This window comes from Gopherus evgoodei, chromosome 1 (assembly GCF_007399415.2).
Source record: "Gopherus evgoodei ecotype Sinaloan lineage chromosome 1, rGopEvg1_v1.p, whole genome shotgun sequence".
Classification (NCBI taxonomy): domain Eukaryota; kingdom Metazoa; phylum Chordata; order Testudines; family Testudinidae; genus Gopherus; species Gopherus evgoodei.
The window spans coordinates 212,023,430-212,046,676 of record NC_044322.1 but is presented as its reverse complement, the minus strand read 5'-3'; the positions used below and the strand labels follow the sequence as shown (position 1 = coordinate 212,046,676).

General features: G+C 41.7%; 1 protein-coding gene across 9 annotated transcripts in view; it reads right to left on the bottom strand.

The window, feature by feature from the left end:
* STXBP5L (syntaxin binding protein 5 like) overlaps nucleotides 1-23,247 on the bottom strand; it is a 424,278-nt gene that overhangs the window by 47,468 nt on the left and 353,563 nt on the right. Inside the window, exon 20 of one of the 9 annotated variants that reach the window (XM_030534406.1) lies at nucleotides 19,391-19,441. The exons of the other annotated variants lie outside the window; for them this stretch is intronic. Within the exon in view, the coding sequence (XP_030390266.1) occupies nucleotides 19,391-19,441 (51 nt within the window). The remainder of the gene's footprint in view (nucleotides 1-19,390; nucleotides 19,442-23,247) is intronic. 9 annotated transcript variants of the gene reach the window in all.

Here is a 23,247-nt window from a genome sequence, read left to right as displayed (position 1 = left end):
TGATTTCCAACCAGTGTACTTGCTCCTTGGGTGTGATTATGAGCCAGTGTATTTAGAACAGCCCTGAGTCTATGAACAGTCAATGAACGTACTGGGCCAGATACAAAGGTCTGCACCAGTTTCTGCCAGTGGAGTCCTTGGCTGAGACAAAAGGATCCAGTGCAGCAAGTTCACCAACTCAGGGTTACAGAGGTGTAAAATGCTAACAACCTCTCTTCTACCTAATAAGCTCACAGGTGACCTGCACAGGCTCAAGACAGGATGGCTGAGGAATGCACTACTTTAATGTACCACTGTGGTAACCACAGAGACCTCAAGGGAGGGCAGTGATGAAAACAGCACCTGCCCTCAAGTGAATCCCCACTCCATGTAAGACAGAGGTCAGGCAGACACAATGGAATGACCACTGTTACTCCATTCATCATCACAGGGGAAATTGGCCCTCTCACCATCAACTTTGCCATGGAAGTCTGTGCAAATCTCTGCAAGACCTACAAAAACATATGCATTTTGGTGGGGCATATTTGGAGTGCAGAAAATGGACAGAGTTTTTATTGAATTTAAATTTCACCACTTCAAGTCCAAAACAGCTCTATTATACGTGTCCATTTTTAAAAAATCATTAATAATTTTAAGAAATGAAAAAAATGTTTAGTAATAAAAGGACTTATTAGTGCCTACCACCTTTTGTGAACAGAATGTGTGAAATCTGAAAAAGTTTCTAGGTAGATATCTGTGTTAAACTCATTTTTTCCCAGATCACTTCCAGATAACTCTTTTGTGACACATGGCACAGTGATAGATTGTAGTGCACTTTTTGCTGTTATCCTGATATATTCATTGGGATACATTGTGACTGAAACAGGTAACAATGGAACATTGCTCATCCACAGGAGAATCCCCTACAGACCTCTGGAGACTTGTAGGCATAGTTCATCCTTGAAATACTGAAAATCCTGGAAATACTGTCCTCCATAGGACAATTTTCATCTTCAGAATTTTCCACTGATCTGTTCTCAGGCTGCCATCTCTGCCTAAACTAAATACAAGTATTTCTGAACCATTCTCTGGGAAAAGAACTGAAGCTATTAGTGAATTATTTAACAATACTACAGGTAAATTATATATTTCTTATTCATAGTTATTTGCCAAAGAATTTGGGTGCAACAATTTGGTCACCTAAGATCCATGGTATTGCTTCTGTTGTGTGCATAGATAAACTATAACAAATAGTGAATATTCTTGTTTGCACAAATGCCCTGGTTAGCAGGCCAGTATAGCTTTCGCATGAAGAACAGCCATTCCACGGATACTCACAGGCAAAGATCCCATTTGCAAATAGTGAATAAAAAAGGGCATAAATGTGGTCACATGAAACAGCCATTCAAAATATGAACAAATGTTTGGAAACACTGTTTCTGCAGTAGTCAGCCAATTCTAACAACATCTTTCTTTTATAAAACGGTGTAACATTAATCCTCTACATGCCATACATAATTTAATTTCTGCCAGGTGATTGCATTAAAGAATTAATTACCAAGAAGGGAATAAGTAGGATGCAGCAGCAGGAATAGATTTTATGCAGGGGAACTGCTAATCTTCAGTTCTTTGTTTATCCACCGTTTGTCCTCAGTTTATTTGCTGCCAAAATGCCTAAGTCTGGAGAATTAATAATTGTTGGCTGCTGTCTCACTGTACACAGAGATCATTTGTTTAGCCATTTGCTTGGGGGTGGGATGGAGGAATGTTGACTAGTGAGTGAAGTTGGAGAATTGGTACTCCTTGGTTCTAATTCTATCCTGGTTCTATTCGGGGTATGTCTACATTACAATGTAAACGCAGGATTAGTGGGAATCGAGTCAGCTGACCCAAGTTAGTGAACCCTGGCCTTGAGCATCTTATATTGTATTTTAACCTTATGTTAAGACTTTTCTGACCCATGCTGACAGAGGCAGCAAGTTATATGGGCCCATGGTACCCAGGCTCCAGCAAATTCAGGGCCCAGGGGTCCTGGCTCCACCAATGTTTGGGGCTGGGTCTCTCCCCCATCCCCGCCTGCCACCACTGCGTGCCTCCCCCCAAGCATCTCTGCCTGCCCTGGGCAGCGGGCAGTTACCCCCTACAGCTCCACGTTGTGCTCCCTCACTAGCTGCTGATCAAACGGCTACAAGGGAGTAGCGCTGGGGGCTGGCTGAGGTGGCAGCTGTGCTGGAGGAGGTGCATGGCAGCCCCACCACCACCTGGCAGGCAACTCTGAGTCAACTCTGGGGGGCTTATCCTGGCTGGACTTCATGGGCAGCAGGCTAGGGGGCTGGGGGCTTGGGTGAGTGTCATACCGGAGCGGCTGAGGAGGGGGCCCCCCTCCCCTCCCCTGGAGCTTGCTACTGCCGGCGGGCGGGAGGGAGTCCTCCTCTCTGGCACCCCGCCCCAGTCCCAGGGCAGCCTGCCTGCTGCACCACAAAATCCTCATACCTGGCCCAGCCCCACACCCCACACCCACTCCTGCACCCCAATCCCCTGTCCCAGCCCAAAGCCCACACCCAGCATCCAAACTCCCTCCCCGAGTCCACACCCAAACTCTCTCCCAGAGTCTGCACCCCAAACTCCCTCCTGCACACAAACTCCCTCCCAGAGCCTGCACCTCCTCCTGCACCCCAACCCCCTGCCTCAGCCCAAAGCCTGCACCCAGCACCCAAACCCCCTCCCAGAGCCTGCACTCAGCACCCAACACCCCTCCCCCACCCAACACCCCAAACCCCCTTTTGCACCCGCTCCTGCAACCCAACCCCCTGTCCCAGCCCACAGTCCAAACCCCTCCTTCACTCAAACTCTCTCCCAGAGCCTGCACCCCAAACCCTCTCCTGCACCCCAACCCCTTGCCCCTGGCCAGAACCAGCACCCAGCACCCAAACTTCCTCCCAGAGCCTGCACCCCAAACCCCTTCCTGCACCCAAACTCCCTCCCAGAGTCTTAGGCGGTGGGGGGCAGGACTTTGACCTGTTCTGAGCACCACCAAAAATTATACAGACCTGCCGCCCCGATGCTGAGGATGATCAAGGATGGATAACTTGTTGATTGCCTGTTCTGTTCATTCCCTCTGGAGCACCTGGCATTGGCCACTGTCGGAAGACAGCATACTGGGCTAGATGGACCTTTGGTTTGACCCAGTATGGACGCTCTTATGTTTTTATGTTCTTATGCTCAAGTCTAGGGCTGTGGCATCCACAGATCCAAGTCAAAGTAACACTATCTCAGAGTCCCTACTGCTCCCCCCGCCTCTGAAATGTGGCCGCTCTAGTCCTAGTACTGTGGTGCATTGTGGGAAAACTTTACTGCCTGCCCAGCATGTCACCAAGAAACAGGTAGCTTTACAAAAGTCTTGATTGGTTCGCTCTCCATTGCAAACCCAGGAAGCTCTCTGACAGTGTACTTGTAGATTGGCAACCAGAAGAGAATGGGTTAATGTGGACCTATGCTGCTGCCATTCGCAAAGAGGGGTGGCTTCTGTTTTAATTATAGACGATTACAGGCTGTTGAGATAGAGAGGACTAAGGAAGTTGTCCCATGGAATTGTGGGGTACTTCTGGCTGACTCCCAGGAGCTGAGTCAAGAGAGGCTGAGTCTACACTGCAAAGCAATAGGGCTCTGATCCTGGGTCCCTTGAGCTTAGACCCTCCAGCCCTGCAGGGTTCAGGGACCCTGGGTCCAAGCTCTGGGTTTGTGCAATTGCAGTGTAGATGGAAGGGGGATTTGGTTTGAGCCCAGGGCCAAGCACAGCCTTAAAGTGCAGCGTAGACATACTCTTAGTGACTTAACTATGTGACCTAGGGTAAGTCAGTTCACCCCTTCTGCAATATGAAGATAATATGAAGATATTACTACTTATTTACTATGGAGGATTGAGTACCAACCACAAGTAACTGGAGCTATTCAAGTAACACTGTAATTGTAAAATTATGACTAAAAGAGTCAAGTATCTAACTTGTCAAGCCAGCCCTGGGAGTGAAAACATAGCAATATGTAAATCCAGTTTATTCTACACATATTATATGTACAAGTGTTGTCTCTCTTCATCTAACACTTAGCCAGATTCAAAATGTTGCTTTGAAGTACTATGGGTTGGAAATAAAATTTGACTGTCCATCTAGAAATTTTTGCTTTCATGGGATACTGCCAGACTGGAACCAAGCTAACTAAATATACTCAAAAGCATGGAAACGGAGAACTAATATTTCTGTGTACTAACTTAAAGAATGACCTCTTGTCTGGAACGGTGATGAGAAGAATGGAGCTTTAATTCAAAGACTCTCAGGAGAATGAGGCAAGAAAAAGACACAAAGGGAAGGAGAGCTTCTCTGTCAGAGAACAGTGTCTGACTGACTTTGAGATGCTGAGAAGGGGTCAGAAGTGGCGTAGCTCTGCCTGGTACCATTTGCCAAGGGTTACTCCAGCCCTGCAGTGGTCTGCCTCTTCCTAGGATTTGGCCCTCCAACCAGTCACTTTAAAGTCTTTCCCATTCTGGGGTAGTTAACTAACAGAAACATGGGGAAATTATATAAATGAATCATCTCAAAGCTGAGTTGAGGCTTTCTTCCTTCAGAGGGTGCTCGCTGGGCTGTGCCCTTAAACTGAATTAATAAATAATAGAAAGAATACATCTCGCCCTCCCTTCCTTCAGGGAGGAGCCATCAGGCAGCAGCCATCTGGGGAGTTCTTGCCTTCAGACAGCCCTCTCTCTAAGGATTGAGGGCTGAAGATCTGCTCTCCTCCCTGGTCTACCATCAAGTAAGCCAGGGTTTCCCTCTTAAGTGCCTCCCTCCAATTCTGACATCTACCACAAGTGTGATTGGGCGGAGCCACCTGAACACACATTAGCTCATTAATCCCACGCTGCCCAGTGTGGGCTTTGTATACCCCATCATAGATGCTGAGAGAGGAAAAGAGAGAGATCGGACAGTCTATGAATGTAAGACATTCCTTGTTTAAATTAACAGAAACTTCAAGAGGATACTCCATCTAGGAAGCCTGTTTCCCAGAACCTAGATTAGCCTTGATGTGATTCTGAATAAAAGTATGATTTTCTAATAAATACCACTTTTTTTAAGAAACGTTTGGGTTAACCACAGTGGTTGGCTCCTGGAGATAAAGAAAATCTTCTGGACTTTAAGGCCTTTTCTTCACTGTAAAAAAGGTGTGTTCTAACCTCACGATGACAAGGCAATTGTAGTTTTAAAACAAGTTAGCAGGTCAAGGTAAACTCTATGCTTCATCATAGTCTTTACTTTAATTACCAATGTGTGAAAACTACAAACTGCTTTGTCTTCCCTAGGATTTTACCTTATGTTAAGTCCCACATGTTAACTAACACAAGGTAAAAACACACCATTTTTCTTAGTGAAGACACATCCTAAGAGGCGGAACGGGGTAAAAAGATACCTGGCCTCTAGCATTCAGCCAGAGGTACAAGACAAGAAGTGGCCTATTCCTAAGAAGTGCAGCCAGAACAGCTGCTGCAGTCTATGGTGGGACACAAAGTAAAGCCTGGTGACTGCAAGAGTGACAAGAATGGATGGTCTCAAGTTTACTAGAGTCTAACTAAAAAAGTTGTTGAGGATGTTAATGTTGGGAAGTGCTTTGAGATAGAATGAAAGGTGCTATAATGTTTTGTATGTTTTGAAGAGGAAGGCAAGGAGGAAGAGGGAGAAGAAAAGAAAGCATCTGACCTCTCACAGCACTCACTAATGAACTTTCATTAGGCTGCAACGACAGGTATAGGAGAAGGGAGAGTTAACTTTGATACTGAGATTCGACTAACCAGCAAGATTCTATTGCTGCCCACTCATAATTATATACACCTCTACCTCGATATAACGCTGCCCTCGGGAGCCAAAAAACCTTACCATGTTATAGGTGAAACCGCATTATATCGAACCTGCTTTGATCCACTGGAATGCGCAGCCCCGCCCCCCCGGAACGCTGCTTCACCGCATTATATCCGAATTTATGTTATATCGGGGTAGAGGTGTATATATGTTCTCATAACATTTATAGCTTAGCCCTGTTGTCCAGCTTAAAAAGAAATAATGCTACAGAGTCCACAGTCAAAGAAGAAGATATCAAAATGATAAACTGGGAAATGATTTTCATTTCATGAGAAAAATAGGATTTTGGTACCTAGGAGAATGAACAAATAAAGGGAGCAATTGTACAAAACACTATTCCTGTCACTGACATTTCAACTCAGCTCCTCTTTTCCTTTAACTAAATTCTTCTTGTTTACATAAATCATCCATGTTTAAAAAATAACAAAGCATCAAATATGTACATTTATAGTGAAGCTTTTCAGGTCAGAGTATAGCCCTTCGCTGGCATAATTCCTGTCATTTAAAAAAGATCTTACAGCACATAACTTATTTTGTGCTCTGATGGTCTACAGGTCTAATTTACATCTCACAATCTTAGCCTATTTTTTGTGTGCCATTTACTCACTGACAGGATACTCACAAATTTCTGCCAAAGCGTAAAAACCTCTTTCTAAATTATCTGACAGTTGTATATCAACCTTCTTTATTCTCATTTGGAAGAAAATTGGTCCTATCATATCTGTGACTGGTATCAGACAAGAAGGCACTGAAAATTTTTCTTTTATTTCTCATGGAGAGGTCCTCATTTTCGGATGTGAATAGTGGTTAGCTTGCCATTCTGGTTAACTTGCCATTACTGTGGACTGTGCATAATACATATCTGTGCATGTCTGAATGAATATGCCAAAAAATTTATGGCCAGTTTTCTGGGAGAGGAAATGTTGCCAAGCAAATGGAGAGAGAACTGGAAATTAGGATCCTGGGTTTCTATTCTTAACAATGCCACCGACATTCTGGAAAACCATGGCCTAGACATGTAAACCCAAATTTTCAAAAGTGGCCTCAAATTTTGGGTAGCTTTTTCTATGGCCTGAAAAATCATGAGGGTACACTCCAACTGAAATCAACTGTTTTGCCTGAGCAGGATTTCAAGAATTCATAGAGGACGGGTGACGTCCCAGAAGTCTGGAGAAGGGCAAAGACAGTACCTACCTTTAAAAAGGGGAATAAAGGTGACCTTGGGACTTATAAATCAGTCAGCCTAACTTCTATACCTGAAAAGATACTGAAACAAGTTTTAAACAATCAATATATAAGCACCTAGAGGATAATACAGTTATAAGGAATAGCCAGCATGGATTTTCAAGAACAAATCAGGCATAACTAATCTAATTTCCTTCTTTGACAAGGTTACTGGCCTAGTGAATAGCTGAGAAGATGTGATATATCTTGATTTTAGTCATGCTTCTGATGCAGTCTCACGTGACATTCTCATAAGCGAACTAGGGAAATGTGGTCTAGATAAAATTACTATAAGGTGAGTGCACAGCTGGTTGAAAGGCCAAACTCAGAGTAATTATTCATGGTTCATTGGCAAAATGGCAGGGCTTATCTCACAGGGGGGCTCACAGGAGTCAGGCTTGGGTCTGGTACTATTAAATATTTTCATTAATGACTTGGTTAATGGAGTTGAGAGTATGCTTATACTTAGGGACATACAAATTCATGGTCCATTATGGTCAATTTCATGCTTTCAGATGTTTAAATCTGAAATTTCACAGTGTTGTAAATGGGGGAGTCGCGACTCAAAAGAGGATGGGGCGGGTCACAAACCTGTTGTGGGGGGGTCATGGGATTGCCATCCTCACTTCTGTGCTGCCTTCAGAGGTGGACAGTCCCTCCCCTGCCCAACCGGAGCTAGGAGCCCCCTTTGCTGGGGCACTCCCAGCAGCACAGAGAAGATTGGACAAAACTCCACAAGCCTCCTCCAGCTGCAGGAACCTCTGGAGCTGCTGTCCAGTCCCAGAGAGTGTACTGCAGCAGGGTGAGACACCTGGAGGTGGGTCTGGTCTCTCCCTCCCCAGAGCAGCTGTGCAGGTGATGGATAAGTCCTGTCCCTCCCCTGCCTAGGCGGAGCTAGAGCCCCCTTGATGGGGTGCTCCTAGGAACAAGGGGACATCAGATTTCAAGGGGAAAGGCTTATTTCATGGTCCGTGACATGTTTTTCATGGCTGTGAAATTGGGAGGGCCCTACTTATACTATTTGCAGATGAGGTCAAGTTGGGAGGGGTTGCAAGCACTCTGGAGGACAGGATTAGAAAACAAAACAATCTTGACAAATTAAAAAAATGGTCTGAAATCAACAAAAAGAAAATCAATGAAGAAAAGTGCAAAATAACTTGGGAAGGAAAAATCGAACTCACAGCTACAAAATCAGAAATAACTGGCTAAGAGGTAATACTGCTGAAAAGGATCTGGTGGTTACAGTGGATCACAAATTTAAGATGAATCAACCGTGTGATGCAGTTGTAAAAAAGGCTAATACCATTCTGGGGTGTATTAACAGGAGTATAGTATGTAAGACACGGGAGGTAACTATCCCCCATCTACTTGGCACTGGTGAGGAAAGAAACAAAAATGATCAAAGGTTTAGAAAAACTTGATACACGAGGAAAGGTTAAAAGATGGGCATGTTTAGTTTTGAGAAAAGCAGACCAAGGGGGGAACCTAATAACAGTCTTCAAATATGTTAAGGTTGTTATACAGAGGACAGTGATCAATTGTTCTCCATGTCTACTGCAGGTAGGACAAGAAGTAAAGTGTTATTCTGCAGCAAGGGAGATTTACGTTAGCTATTAGGAAAAGCTTTTTAACTACATCAGTAGTTAAGCACTGGAAGAGGCTTCCAAGGGAGGTTGTGGAATCCTCTTTATTGGAGGTTTTTAAGAACAGGTTGGACAAACACATGTCAGGAATGGTTTAGGTTTACTTGGTCTCGCCTCAACACAGGGGGCTGGACTTGATGACCTCCTGAGTCCCAGCCAGCCTCACATTTCTATGATTCATGTGAACTAAAAGGGCGATCAACATGGTTTGTTAGGGTGAAACTATTGTATGAACAAAACTTTGGAAAAAAGTCTGTGGTTGTTTTTTAATATCATCCTATGTTTATGAAAATTTAAATATGGCTGGATAGAAGGAAGACTTGTTATTTCTTTTCAACCCTTGAACAAATTATGAGTACAAAAAGAGGTGTTCTGTTAGAGACAAACAGATTTCACAGACACTACATTTTCAAAAAGAGGGTTATAAAATAACTCCTGTGATAGTTCTTTGATAAGCCAACTTTCAAGGTAAAGTAATGGATGATTCTCTGGGCTCCACATCAGAAGTGTCTTCACAGATTAATTCTTGAACACTTTGAGCCTGATTTTCAACTACCAAGCACTTCGTGTAGCCATTAATAACTGTGCAAAGTGAGTGTGTACTAAATATAAATATTATCATCAATGTGAGCTAAGAATTCTAATTTGGTGGCATTCTACACCACCTTACTTTGAAAGGTCTAAATGATATCACAATCATTACTATGACTTATTTATATATTACAGTAGCACCCAGAAACTTCAATCAAGATTGAGGCCCCAATTGTGTGAGGAACTGTACACACACATGAGAAAAAGATGTTCCTTCCCCAAAGAGCTTACTATATATGAGGACAGACATCATCCTGATACACCCAGCAGATGGGGGCAGCATAAGCTAAGAGTAAGATGAGTAGTTAATTGACAAGGGGTAAGGCTGGGTAGAATCAGGTCATCTTTATATACTTCTTGTAAATTAAGTTTCACCCTTTGAAAGCTAAAATTGTTCTTGTTCCCTCATATTTCATTTCTTGGGGATCTTGACACTTTTGGCAAGGTCCAATTGAAAGCCTCTCATTGAATATAGATGTGATAGAGTAGAATTGGTCTATTTTTCCTTGTATAGGGGCAAAGATTATTATTCTGGGAGGTAAGGCAAATTCTGTCCATTTATCCACTGTAGGTTACAAGGAGAACTTGTCTTGTGATCAGAAGCCATTTTCAGGGAAGTAACAGTCTTCTCTCTTGTTGAATGGGATAAGAGGTGGGCGTAAGATGGACGTTCTCTAAATTGTTTCACTTTAACTGGGAAAACTCGTCACTGTTATGTGAGGATTAAAAAGTATGCTGAGCAAGAAATTTATGTCCTAGTTTGGACCGTCTGGGAGATCTTAATTGTCCCTTTTTGTTCTTTTATATAACCAAAAGAGATGTATTTGATATGTTTTTTAAGAGAAAACATTTATTTTCCACTACTTTAATTATAAAATATAATATATATAGAGAGAGAGATACCTATCTCATAGAACTGCAAGTGACCTTGAAAGGTCATCAAGTCCAGTCCTCTGCCTTCATTAGCAGGACCAAGTACTGTCCCTGACAGTGTTTTTTTGTCTGAGATCCCTAAATGGCCATCTCAAGGAGTGAACTCACAACCCTGGGTTTAGCAGGTCAGTGCTCAAACCACTGAGCTATCCCTCCCCTGTACTTGGTCGAGTACTTCCTTAAAAATTCCATAAAATCTGAAAGCCAACTCAAAGTTCCATGGTGTAACAGCTCGTCCAGAGATACGACAGTGACTTCTGTACTTTTAGTTGTTAATTTAGTTGCAATCTTAAGAAAAATCACAAAGAAGCAGAAAGGCCATTGTACAAATGGACAACAGCTACAATTTCATATACGTGATGCCAACAAACGCCGGTCAGCAGCGGGCAGGATCGAACCTGGGAACTCAGTGTATGACCTAAAAGCCATATGGCTCTTAGCTAAGGCTGTAGAGCAAACTCATTAACCTCCAAGTGGTCTACGTACCGCTAGAGGGGACAGAACATCACACCCAGGAGGGTGTGTGAGTTACATATGCACCTCAGATAGTGTGGACTTAGGCTCTAGCAACTAATCAGCAGTGCTTAATTTGTGCCAGAGCTTGCCAGGGCTCTAGGCTTGGCATTTCATAGCCCTGGCACCTCTGGGCTTGCTCCATCAGTTATGAATGTAAAAAAATTGCTTGAGCCCAGGCACCTCTTTTAGTACAAATTAAGCACTGCTAATCCATCGGGAGAAAAGAGATGCTCCTAACAGCATAACTGGTGTGTTGTTATCTAAAACATTCAATTTCTGTATTTAGGCCCAGATCCACAAAGGGACTTAAGCACTTAAACCCCAGATTTAGGTGCCCAAATCCCACTTTTAGGACCCACTGCAATCCATGAAAGTGGTTACCACCTAACCCTGTCAGCATGTAAAGTCAGTCAGCACCTACATTTTCACAGCAGAAGTTCCCTAGGCGTCTCTAAGTTTCGGTATCTGAACATGTGTACTGGTGCCTCAGTGCAATCCTTAGACCAGGAGAAGACAGGTATTTGCCAGCCCATCTTGTCTCTGGACTCAATCCAGTAGGTGTACTCAGAGGCCAGTTATTGGCTCAAGCCCCATTTAAAACCCAGCTGGAAGAGGAGGAACAGCTGCCTTCTTCATAATTTTTAGCCCAGTGGTTAGAGCACTCACCTGGCATGTGGGAGACACAAGTTCAATTACGCCCCTCTGCATGATGGGAAGAAAGGATTTGCACCAGGATCTGTTATCTCTCAGGAGAGTGATCTAACAGGTAACTAACAGGCTATGTAAAATTCTGACTTGGGTTCACCTCAGTTTCTCCTGTTTAACTGTTCTACTTTGTATAAACAATTAAAAAGGTATTGTGGGGAAAAAAAGCAAATGAAGAAAGACACTATAGTCTGGTACAGTGGGAGGTGGGAGACCCAGGGTGTAGTCCCACTGCTCCAATGACTCTTTAAATTATTTACCCACAGTGGAACAGCTTCAAAAGGACAGACAGAGAACCCCACATCTGAATAGATTAGTAGTCAGAGGTCTCTCCTGAGAGCTAGAAAATTCCTGTTCAAATCCTTTCCTTCCAAAAGGTGAGGGGGGAATTGAACCTGCATCTCCCACATCCCACTCTAACCACTGGGATAAAAGTTACAATGGAAGCACCCACACCTTCTCCTCTGGTGTTTCTTGCAAGAACAGTTAGGTGCCTCACCTGCCTAACTCCAGGAGAGAGCTCCTGTGGACTACAAGCAGAGATAGGCGTCTCCCTGCAGCCAGGACTTAGGTGTGTACTGTTGCAAGAGATGGTGTTCAGGGCAAACCCCTCACTGACAATTTGCATTGGCTAGCTTAGGTGGCTCCCTACACTGACTTTTGTAGATCCCATTTTTAGGTGCTTCTCTCCTCCCATGCATTGTCTCTTGGTGGATCTAGGCCTTAGTGCCTTATCCAGTACCACTGAACTCAATGGACAGACCTGCACAGACCTAACTGGAGCCAGGTCAGGCCCTCAGGGAATATTTCCCTTTCAAAATGGTAGAATATTTTTTTCAACACTTGGCAGCTCTTGCTGAATTTACTTTTGAAACACGTGATCCTAGGTAGCTTTTACATGTTTGCCGTACTTCTGTGGAAAGACAACTTCTGTTTAAAAACATTCAGCTTGACTTCAAATTGTTCAACAGGAGAATGAGGAGATAATAGCTTTGCTCTCTTACTGTCCCCAGACAATAGAGGCAGCTTCTCTTAAGCTCTATGTACTCTGGTATAACTGGTAAATAAAGTCTTTATAATTTCTAATCAAATTATTGATATCATCACATTATTCATGTGATGGTGCTTTGTATTTGTACTGTGCCTGTAAGAGCAGCATCTCAAAGCCATTTTGCAGTTATAGTATCTCTCTCTTTTGGGCAGGTATTTTGCTACAGGAAATGGATAGATGACTGTCACCAGTAATTTGCTATGAGTGAAATGTAACATATCAACAAAGTTGCTTGAGGAGAACCAATGAGCTTTCCTGCTACGCCAACAGAGAAATTTATAACTGATGTTATATCACTCCCTTTTGTCCCAGTTTGAACACCAGACTAATAGATTTTTTTTGCCCTAAATGCTGTATATATTTTATTCACCTACCTAAAAATGTCTGGATAAACCATAGGAAATGATGTTTATCTTTTCAAGGCAACTACTTAGCAATAGGAGACTAAAACAGTGGGGTAAAACAAACTCATGGCTAACGATTGGGTGCCTTATTTTAGTCAAAGACCAAAGGATAACTCAGAGTCTGGATTCATGACAGTCCACAGCACAAATGCATGTGATCAAAGCAGCAGTTATAGTAATTAAAACAAAGCTTTAAAATATTTAAATGAGGCCATAATTATTCCCTTTTCAGATGGATGATGGCTCTGAATCCTTGTAATCACTCTGGAAACATTAAAAGCTTATAATGCAATAAGGAGAATTCTCTCACGAGATGAGGAAAACGCAGAATTGCAGAAGTGAAATGGCAGATAAGGCCAAATTAAAAACCCTTCTTGTAAGAGCAGCAACATATTTGAGCGTGTGCGCCCTACTGTTCCTACCCCTGAGATGACCAAATATAAGGATGGTTAGAATGATTCCTCAGTTCATCTAAACTGTTGTAACAGGCCATGGGGAGACAAGTGGTCTTTGCAGGTAGCTTGGATCAAACCACATTAGGCCTAAAAATACAGATATCAACTCAGTGAATTGCATCTGAACACTAACAGGCAACCGGTGAAGCACAGGGAGCACTGGTATAATATACTGCTTCTGGCCAGTCCTTATAAATATGTGGGCTCCTACAATCTGCAGTACCTGAAACTTCCAAGTGGTCTTCCAGCATATCCCACAAAGAGTACATAACAATTATTCAATATGGAGGTTCCAGAATCAGAGTTAACTAAGATAAGTTCCTCATCCAAGACAAATGTTAGGGGCAGCAGAAGCAAGAGAGCAGGCAGATGAGTGCACCTGCAAAGGAACATTGCTCCTAGAGGACCTGAAGCAGCCATGGGGACCAGGATCAGGCCAGAAGGCAGGAAGTGGGACCCAGAAGGGCTGGAATGGGCCTGGATTCAGATAGGAAAACCTAGGATCCTCCTTCCCAGCTTGGAGCCGGCTCTCCTGTCCCTGTCTGAGTCTCAGTGTCTCACCTCACTCCCACTCTTATCTTTTTCAACCCCCTATTTTCAGGGATTTTCTGCCACCCCCTTCTCCCCCACCAACAAATGCCAGATATCATTTATCAAGTACAGGTGAAAAAAGACATTTCTAGCTACCAAAACTACCAAGTTGTCCAGGTGCAAACTGGAGATCCAGATGCACCCCAAATTATGAATCATATTGAGAAAGGATGGCCAGATCTCAGTCATGGGAAGGGTAACTATTCTTTTACATACACTCAAGTTGCACCCTAACCAACCACCATCCACCTCTATTTTAAATGGATTAAGTCTTACGCAACTTACTGTCATTCAAAACAATAGGAAAACAAAGTTATTATATCATCCATGTCCCATGAAAGAAACACAGCTGGCCATCATTCCCATATTAATGGAACTGCAGCACAAGCCCCTGCTTCTCCCCAGTAACTTCAACCCATGCTGAACAAGAGGGGATGAGCAATTAGACACCACTCTATTCTACAGCCTTGCCACGGTCAACAGCCAAGTGAATAGAATTACTTTGCAAATGGTATTAAATGCCGCTGACAGATCTAAGAGAGTAAGTATGGACACCTGACCTTTGCTCACTGATAGGAGGAGTTAGTCCATAAAACTTAAGTATCCTCAGTAGAATTGCCATTCCAACAACTGTATTATTGGGGATCAGAGAACTCCAGGTGAAGATGGAGATGCCTTACCACAATGTCTCAATAACTTTGTCCCAAAAAGCTAGGATAGAGACAAGGCAAGAGTTAGTGAAACCATCAACAATCTTATGTTCTAAGCTTAACTCCTCACAGTGAGAAAATCTTATGCTTTCCTCCAGACAGTGGTAGACTAGATTTATCAAGCTATCCACAACTCAATACAGTTTCAAGAAATGAAACTTCATGGATACTAATATGGAAGGGAAGAAAACTTTCTTCCCCTCTGCCACAGCCATAGCATAGGATTTTAAAAAATTCTCCATGCTGCAACTGATCAGCCTTAGAGTGGAATGACTATCCCTAAAACGTTGACTCCAATTTACATGTACTTTATTTGTAACAAGTTATCTATACATCAAGGCCACCTGTATGGATGGCATATGAGGGGAGAGCATTTAGAAAACCTGGTACAGTAACTCCTTGCCTAACATTGTAGTTATGTTCCTGAAATATGCTACTTTAAGCGAAACAATGTTAAGCAAATCCAATTTCCCCATAAGAATTAATGTACATGGGGAGAGGTTAGGTTCTGGGGACGTTTTTTTGCCCCCCCCCACACACACACAATAAGTTTTAAACAAACAATTTAATACTGTACATAGCAATGATGATTGTGAAGCTTAGTTGAGGTGGTGAAGTCAAGAGGGTGGAAGAGGGAGGGATATTTCCCAGGGAATGCCTTATTGCTCAATGATGAACTAGCATTCGGCTGAGCTCTCAAGGGTTAACACATTGTTGTTAATGTAGCTTCACACTCTACAAGGCAGCACCAAGCTCCCTCCGTATTGTCATGTCCCCTCTGCTCTCTGGAAATGGGGTACAGGAGCAGGGGGAAGGGGGACACTCTGACATTAGCATCCCCTCCCACTCCCCGCATAGCAAGCAGGAGGCTCTGGGGAGCAGCTCCAAGGCAGAGGGCAGGAGCACCACATGGCAATGGGGGAAGGGACAGCTGAATTGCCAGCAGTTGATAGTCTGCTGGGCGGCTGCTGCACAGGGAATTTAGAGGAGCGGGGAGCTGACAGGGGGGCTGCTGGCCCACCCAGGTTCCAAGCCCCCACCAGCTAGCTCCAGTGGGCTGCTCTTTCTGCAAGCAGTGGACAAAGCAAGTGGCTTCCAAGCAACGTTATAAGGGAGCATTGTGCAAATTTGAAGGAACATGTTCTCTAATTGATCAGCAACGTAAAAACGAAACAACGTTAACTGGGATGACTTTAAGTTAGAACATCACATCATAAGGTATATTTTTAGATCATTATCATGTCTCCCATATCCTCAGTGGTCACTGAACCAAGCTGAATTTATTTCTCTCTTTCAATCTTGCCATCAGTTTTCCCCACCCCCTAATCTTTTATGTTGTGATTCACTAAGTTTTCTCCAATTTGTTAACATTTTCCTGGTAAAGCCAACAACAGAATTTAATATTCTACATGTGGTTGCAAGACAGCTGTTAAGGAAGGGAGTTATTAGCTCTCTGATTCATGATATGAAGCATCTGTGCATGAAGTCCAAAAATATATTGACCTTTTTTGGCATCGTATCACTTTGCCCACTCAAATGTCTCTCACCAGGAGACATGGTAAACAGATGCATGGCTGTTCCTCAACGGGGGAGGTGAGAAAAAAATATAGTCCTGTCATTATAAAAGGTTGAGGAACTTAGAAAGCTATTAATAATTATTAATGAAGAGTAGGTAAGGAAATACAGAGTAACTATAGTTATTAATAAAGATTACATGCATCCTAAGGTGTGAAGAGAATTAGCTAATAAATCTACTGAATTCCTGACAATTATGTTTGAAAAAAATAACATATGGGGAGACACTAGAAAACTTGGAAGTTAAGAAACTGTAGCACTGATATTCAAACAAAGGAAAGAAGAGTGATCATGGCAATTACTATCCTGTAAAACTACCTTCCATACCGAATAAAATAATGTAAGAAGAACTGTGCACACATCTAGATAATATTGGAACAACAGGCAGAATAACGGAAACTTCGCTAGTTGACTGGCCACATGCTGAAACAAAGTAGGCATCGAGTAGCTCGGCCTTCCTATCATCTTTCTTTACCAGCTCACCTTCTCCATTGAGCAGCGGATCTACACCATCCTTGTTTTTTTTTTTGTCTGACATATTTGAAGAATCCTTCCTGCTGTTTCTAACATTTCTTGCCAGCTATAACTCATTATTTGCCTTGGCTTTCCTGATTTTGTCCCTACATGCTTGCATTTATTTCCATGTATACTTCCATGGTGACACTCCCGTTCGTCCATTTTCTCTATATATCACTTTTGGCTTTTAGATTTTTTTTGAATTTTAGTAATACATTTAATAGTGACCCCTACAATCTGAACTATTGGATTAATTTCCCTAGATATTAGGTTCATTTTCTAAAATGAATCACATTTATTATTATTATTTCTACCCTATTATTTTCTACCTCTTTAGATCAGTTTGTATGATTTCTCTGGCTTCACTGGTGTTCGCAGCTGCACACAATTTAGTATCAATGGCATATTTAATCAATATCCTTTTAATTCCCTTTCCTAGATCACTGATAAACATATTTAATAAGATGGTTTTAGTACTGATTACTGTTCTACCCAAGAGACACATCTTCTCAATTCCAGACATTATCACATACATTACTGTTTGTGTATGTTCTGTCATCAGATTTTCAGTCCATATGATAGTGTTTTTAGTCAAGCCAATTTAAACTAATTTTTCAATTCAGATTTCAGGAGTCACTATCAAGTGACATCAACATTATTTTACTAGGGACAGAAGTTAGTGTTACAGGAAAGCAATTGTTAGAGTCATTCCTTCTTTACTTTTAAAAAATAGATAGATAGATAGATAGATAGATAGATAGATAGATAGATAGATAGATAGATATCACTACTACAGTTCAAGAGCCGAATAGACTCCTCATGATTGAGAGTTTTTATAATAGAAGACATTTTTTGTAAAAATCCTTTGTGTGAGCCTTGTCAACCAAATAAACTTGGCTCACCCTGACTCCTCCCATTCTCCAGAATAGACCCCAGAAGAGGGAGAGAGGCAAGGGGATGGTGCCATGCTAAGCCCACTGTAAGCATGGAAGAGGGATTCCCTTCATGTATGTGTAGGGCCCTACCAAATTCACTGTCCATTTTGGTCAATTTCACAGTCATAGGATTTTTAAAACTTCATGTTTTCAGCTATTTAAATCTGAAATGTCACAGTGTTGTAATTGTAGGGGTCCTGACCCAAAAAGGAGTTGTTGGGGGGTTGCAGTACTGCTGCTCTTATTTCTGAGCTGCTGTTGGCAGCATTGCTGCCTTCAGAACTAGGCAGCTAGAGAACAGCGGCTGCTGGCCAAGAGCCCAGCTCTGAAGGCAGAGCCACTGCCAGCAGCAGCGCAGAAGTAAGAATGGTATGGGATGGTATTGCCTCCCTTACTTCTGCGCTGCTGCCTGCAGAGCTGGGCCTTCAGTCAGCAGCTGCCACTCTCTGGCCGCCCAATTCTGAAGGCAGCAGCACAGAAGTAAGGGTGGTATGGTACGGTATGGCCACCCTTACTTCTGCGCTGCTGGTGGTGGCATACTGCCTTCAGAGCTGGGTGCCCGGCGCTCTCTGGCCACCCAGCTCTGAAGGCAGCGCAGAAGTAATGGCTGCAATACTGCAACCCCTGCTAAAATAACCTTGTGACACACCCCCTTCAGCTCCCTTTTGGGCAGGACCCCTAATCTGAGAAATACTGGTCTCCTCCATGAAATCAGTATAGTATAGGGTAAAAGAACACAAATGACCAGATTTCATGGCCCATGATGTGTTTTTCAGGGCTGAAAATTTGGTAGGGCCCTATATATGTGTCTAAGATGGTGTAGAGATCATAGAATTGGAGGGGGCCTCAGGAGGTCATCTAGTCTAACACCCTGCTCAAAGCAAGACCAAGCCCCGAGACAGATTTTTGCCCCAATTCCCTAAATGACCTCCTCAAGGATTGAACTCACAACCCTGGGTTTAGCAAGTCAGTGTTCAAACCACTAAGCTATCCCTCTCTTCCCCTCCCATGATATGGCCCAATTATTTTCAGTTTATCTGCCCGCTTTTAAATTTTGGTTTTAGGCTCCCTGGGCTCAAGTTTCGCCCTCATTTATTGTTCCACTTCACTAAAATAATTAAAGAAGATAACTGAAGGATAAGACACAACAAGCAGTGCATTTAAGAGCTTATTATAGTATGTTTCAAGTGGTGTTCTGAGAAAAAAATGGCCGAAACCTGACCTGACATCTGAGAAGTGCAACAGACACTATAAAATACATAAGCCTAAGTGTCTCATCACTGTTATGTAATGGAATATATACATACAATTTGGAGAATACACTAGTGCATGCATTGTTACAGACACAGATAAGCATCGTTGACAACCAATCAGAATGGTTCAATTTTTTCCAAAAGTCTGAAGTCATTTCATTATAAAAAATTACACACTCAAGTGTGCAATGATTTGCAAAATGTAATCACATGAAAAATGAGTGTTAAACAAGCAAAATGTTGAATGCTGCCAACAGAACTGTATGAGTTAATAGGTGGTTTTTAAGAAAGCCTTTTCAAACAAAGCCTTCAAAGGTTATCGTGCTACCTTATGGATCAGTTGGTAAAAATGTTTTGCCAAATGAATGTAAGGAAACTTAAAATTGTCGGCTTTCGCCTACCGTACCAAGATCAGTCTTAAGATCTGTTGGCAGACTTAACTTTCTTGATCCTTTAACTGAAACAACAGAAAAAGGAGAAAGGCAGTTGTTAATAATTAAGAAAGAAAAAGGAACGAGGGAGAACAACATGCCATCTTCTCGTTAAAATCATGTTGCACATTTTGTATCAGTGTAGAAAGGCTGAAATGGTGTTCAAATGTGTTCAGAAATGGTGTTTGCCTAGCATCATTCAGCAAAATAAATTAATCTGAAGACAGAAGTACTCGAAAAGCCAGTGTTAAAGCTGCAAAGAAGTGAATGGTCCTTTACAAAGTCTTTGTTGTGTATTGCAATATCTTACCTTACCATGACTGGCATACCAAAAAAGCAAATGAGATTAAGGAAAATATTGCAAAGGCTGGTGATGTAACACTGCATAAAAGTATTTTAATAACTGGAAATCAATTTAATAAGAGGGTGCTACTGAGTCAACGGGTTCTGATGACATTATACCTTAAGACGTCAACTGTAAAGGAGAGGGCTTATTGCGTATATGATGGAGGCAGCACACATTACTGTACATATTACAGATGAAGGGACAGATTGCATAGAAATATTTTCTAGAAATCAAAACACTATATTGAGTTTATTTAATTTGCTGAAAACGTAATTATGTGTACTTTAATGAGAGATTACCTGAAAAATGTTGCAATTAAGAATTTCTCATTTTGCTTCTGTTCAGAAACTTTTCCTTCAATATCACTTCAACACAAACAACATTTTAAGCCATGAGCACCACAGAGGAATTCAAATGTAGCATGCCTTATAGCGTCAAGGGATTCTGGATTTGGACAAATGCCTTAGGAAGTCATTTATTGAGTACTTAGAAGACTGTTTTTCCAATGCAGGACTTTTATTTTTAATTTCGTAATTCATTTTGTTTTCAGAAATGCATGCCACTCTTTCTTATGTTCAAATCAGACCTATATTGCTTGGTAATAAAATGAACAATTAAATATTAATCAGCAAATTTCAAGATCTTATTTTATTACATTATTTAAAGCCCCATCCTGCAGTTGCCTTTCAAGTCCATGTACATTTTGATTAAAGAGGCTGAGCTGATAAGTATGTGATTATGTCCCGTAGCCAACCTGACACTTTACCCAAATTCACTAATGTGATTTTTTAAACACTAGCTCTAAAATCTTCATATTTTGGTGCCCAGCATAGAGCTGGGTGAAAAATTTTGGTAAATCTTTTTTTCAGAGAAAAATGCAAATTCAGTGACACTTAAATGTTTTGCAAATTTGTGAAGGTTTCACAGATTTGTGTGTATCAAACCTCCCTCAAAAAGTTGACATGTTTTGTTTTAACATTTTTTAAATTAAATGTTTCAACGTTTGTTTGAAACAACTTTTTGTATAAAAATTTCTTATACATTTATTTTAAAATACTAAAAATGTAAAAAAATGCTTGAAATCAAAACAAGTGTTTCATTTCAAGTTGAATGACACATTTCATTTGACCCAAATTCTTTTTTTTTTTTTTTTACTTTTTGATTTACCCATTTTTTTTTAAAAACCTGTTTTCAGTTCGACGTGGAACACATTTTTTCCCTTTACTTTTTGGAATTGCCATTGAATCAAAAAATCCATTATCACACCACTATAGCCCAGAGTTCATTCCCTAAATATGTAGCTGGAAACCTGAACAAAAATGGCCTGGTTTTCAAAAAAGCTGAAAATCCATGAACCTCACTGAATTTAATGGGAGATGCAGAGTTGCAGGTGCTCAGCAACTTTGAAAATGAGGCTACTTTTATTCAGGTGCCTAATTATGGATTTAGGAGCCTGACTCTATGCACCCAAGTTTGAAGAGTTTGGCCTAACTAAAAAAACAAACAAAAATCCCTCAAACAGTTAAACTGAACTCATCTCAATTAGTCTATGTAAGAACAAATTACAAAGGAGGTTGTGACATTCGCAGGTTCAGCTATTCGCTGGTCATCTGGTCACTCAAGTTAGATTCTGATTCAGGGTGAAGTCACGTATCTGGTAGCTCTTGGTGGCAATGATCAAGTTGGCTGGCCTCACTCACTCACCCATCACACCATTATCTACTTCCAAATGCCAAGTCAGTCTCTTGTTATTCAATTCACTTGCACTCCCCTGGCAAATGGGAATACATTGTTCATATACCCTGACTCTAGCTAATAGGCAGGAAGCCACAGCCAGAATGCTTCCATTCTGCATTCCCTTCAGTCGGGGGGAAAACAGCTGGAATAATTTTAAAGATGTAATTCTATAAAAACTGACAGACTGATCAAATATCTGCATCTGCCCTCCTCCTCTCTCCTTCCTTCCTTCTCTCTCTCATGTTGTTTTCCTTTCTGACCACTGCACCTTAGCCACCCTGCTCTCCTATGCCATTTCCCTCTTTTTTATTGGAGGCTGCGCAGAGTAACTAAGAGCAGAATCTGACCTAGTATCTAGTTGTACCAATTCACATTCTTAGGCCACATTTTTGAGGAGTGCTATAAAAATCGTATCATGACAGAAAGAGGGGCAGGTATACATATTTTGGCACATTCTTTAATTGTCATTTTCTTCCTGACTAATGGTTCCAAATGACCTGGGCTAGAAGAAACCAGGTCAAGGCAGTTTTCAGGTCTCAAGTTGAGGTGACAGAGTAATTGTGGATTTAAGCAAGGTACTAAACCCTCAGAAAATAACTACCAGAAGTAATTAATTCACCTTTCTCTCATGCTGAAAGTGGGGAAATCTGCCAGGATTCTCAACAGTACAGAGCTCACCTCCTCCATACAGAATCTCAACTCTCTTGTTTGTCCACAGAGTTTAGACACTGGCCTTGTCATGAAATAGCTGTGGCACTGACTTAAAATGAAAGGTGCACATCAAGCATCTTCCTTTTCCTTTTGAATTCCCAAGTCCTAGACTATCAACAAAAAGCTTTAAAAATCTGTGTGTATCTGGGTATATTAAAACATATTCAGTCATTCTAATAAAGAAATTACTGCCTACCCATGTGATATGGTTCAATTATTGATATCTGTCTCATTCTACACTATAGCTTTGCTTCACACTTTTCAAAAGGAGAAATGTTTTCCTTCACAGCTATTGTCTTGCATTATTTATTTACATAGCATTGTGTATTATTTACACAACATTATTTATTTTCATAGTTTGGATGGTTTTATATTTTATGGTAAAGTCTCAGAGTCAGGTTGTATCCATTCAAAGGATTTCTTAAATCAATTTATTTGGTGGTTTAATTTTAAACACTGCATCAGTCAAATGCAGGACAAGCAGAACAGGGCTGTGGGGAAGCAATCAGAATCAAGTATTATGAATATCACAAATACTAGTAATATTCACATTTGGATAAATAACCTGAACACTGCTACTTATGTATTGACTCAAAAACACACTGGGAGTAGATTCTGTTGATTTGTTCAGCAGCATACCCAGTGCTTAGCTAATTGGTCCTCAACAATCTTTGCTTGCAGAGAGACTATACGGAGTGCTGATAAGTGTGTTCACATATATATCCCTTTCAAAAACCCTTCCTGTTTTTGGGCTGCCATCGTATACTCTTTCCTTCAGATCCCAAGGGAAGAGAGAGAATGAAGAGTCCTCTGCACAGCCCTGTGTAAGAAAAGGGATAAGCACCAGCACTGGTATCGCCTGCTTTGGTCTTGAGGAAAGAGAAGAAGACCAGACTTCAGTTATGTGTACACTTCAAGCTGCAAGTATAATTACCAGCTCAAGGAGATATTCCCATGCTAGCTCTTATTGAGCCAGCGCGCTAAAAATAGAGTGTAGCTGTGGTGGCACAAGGGCCTAGCTGCCCCAAGTATATACCC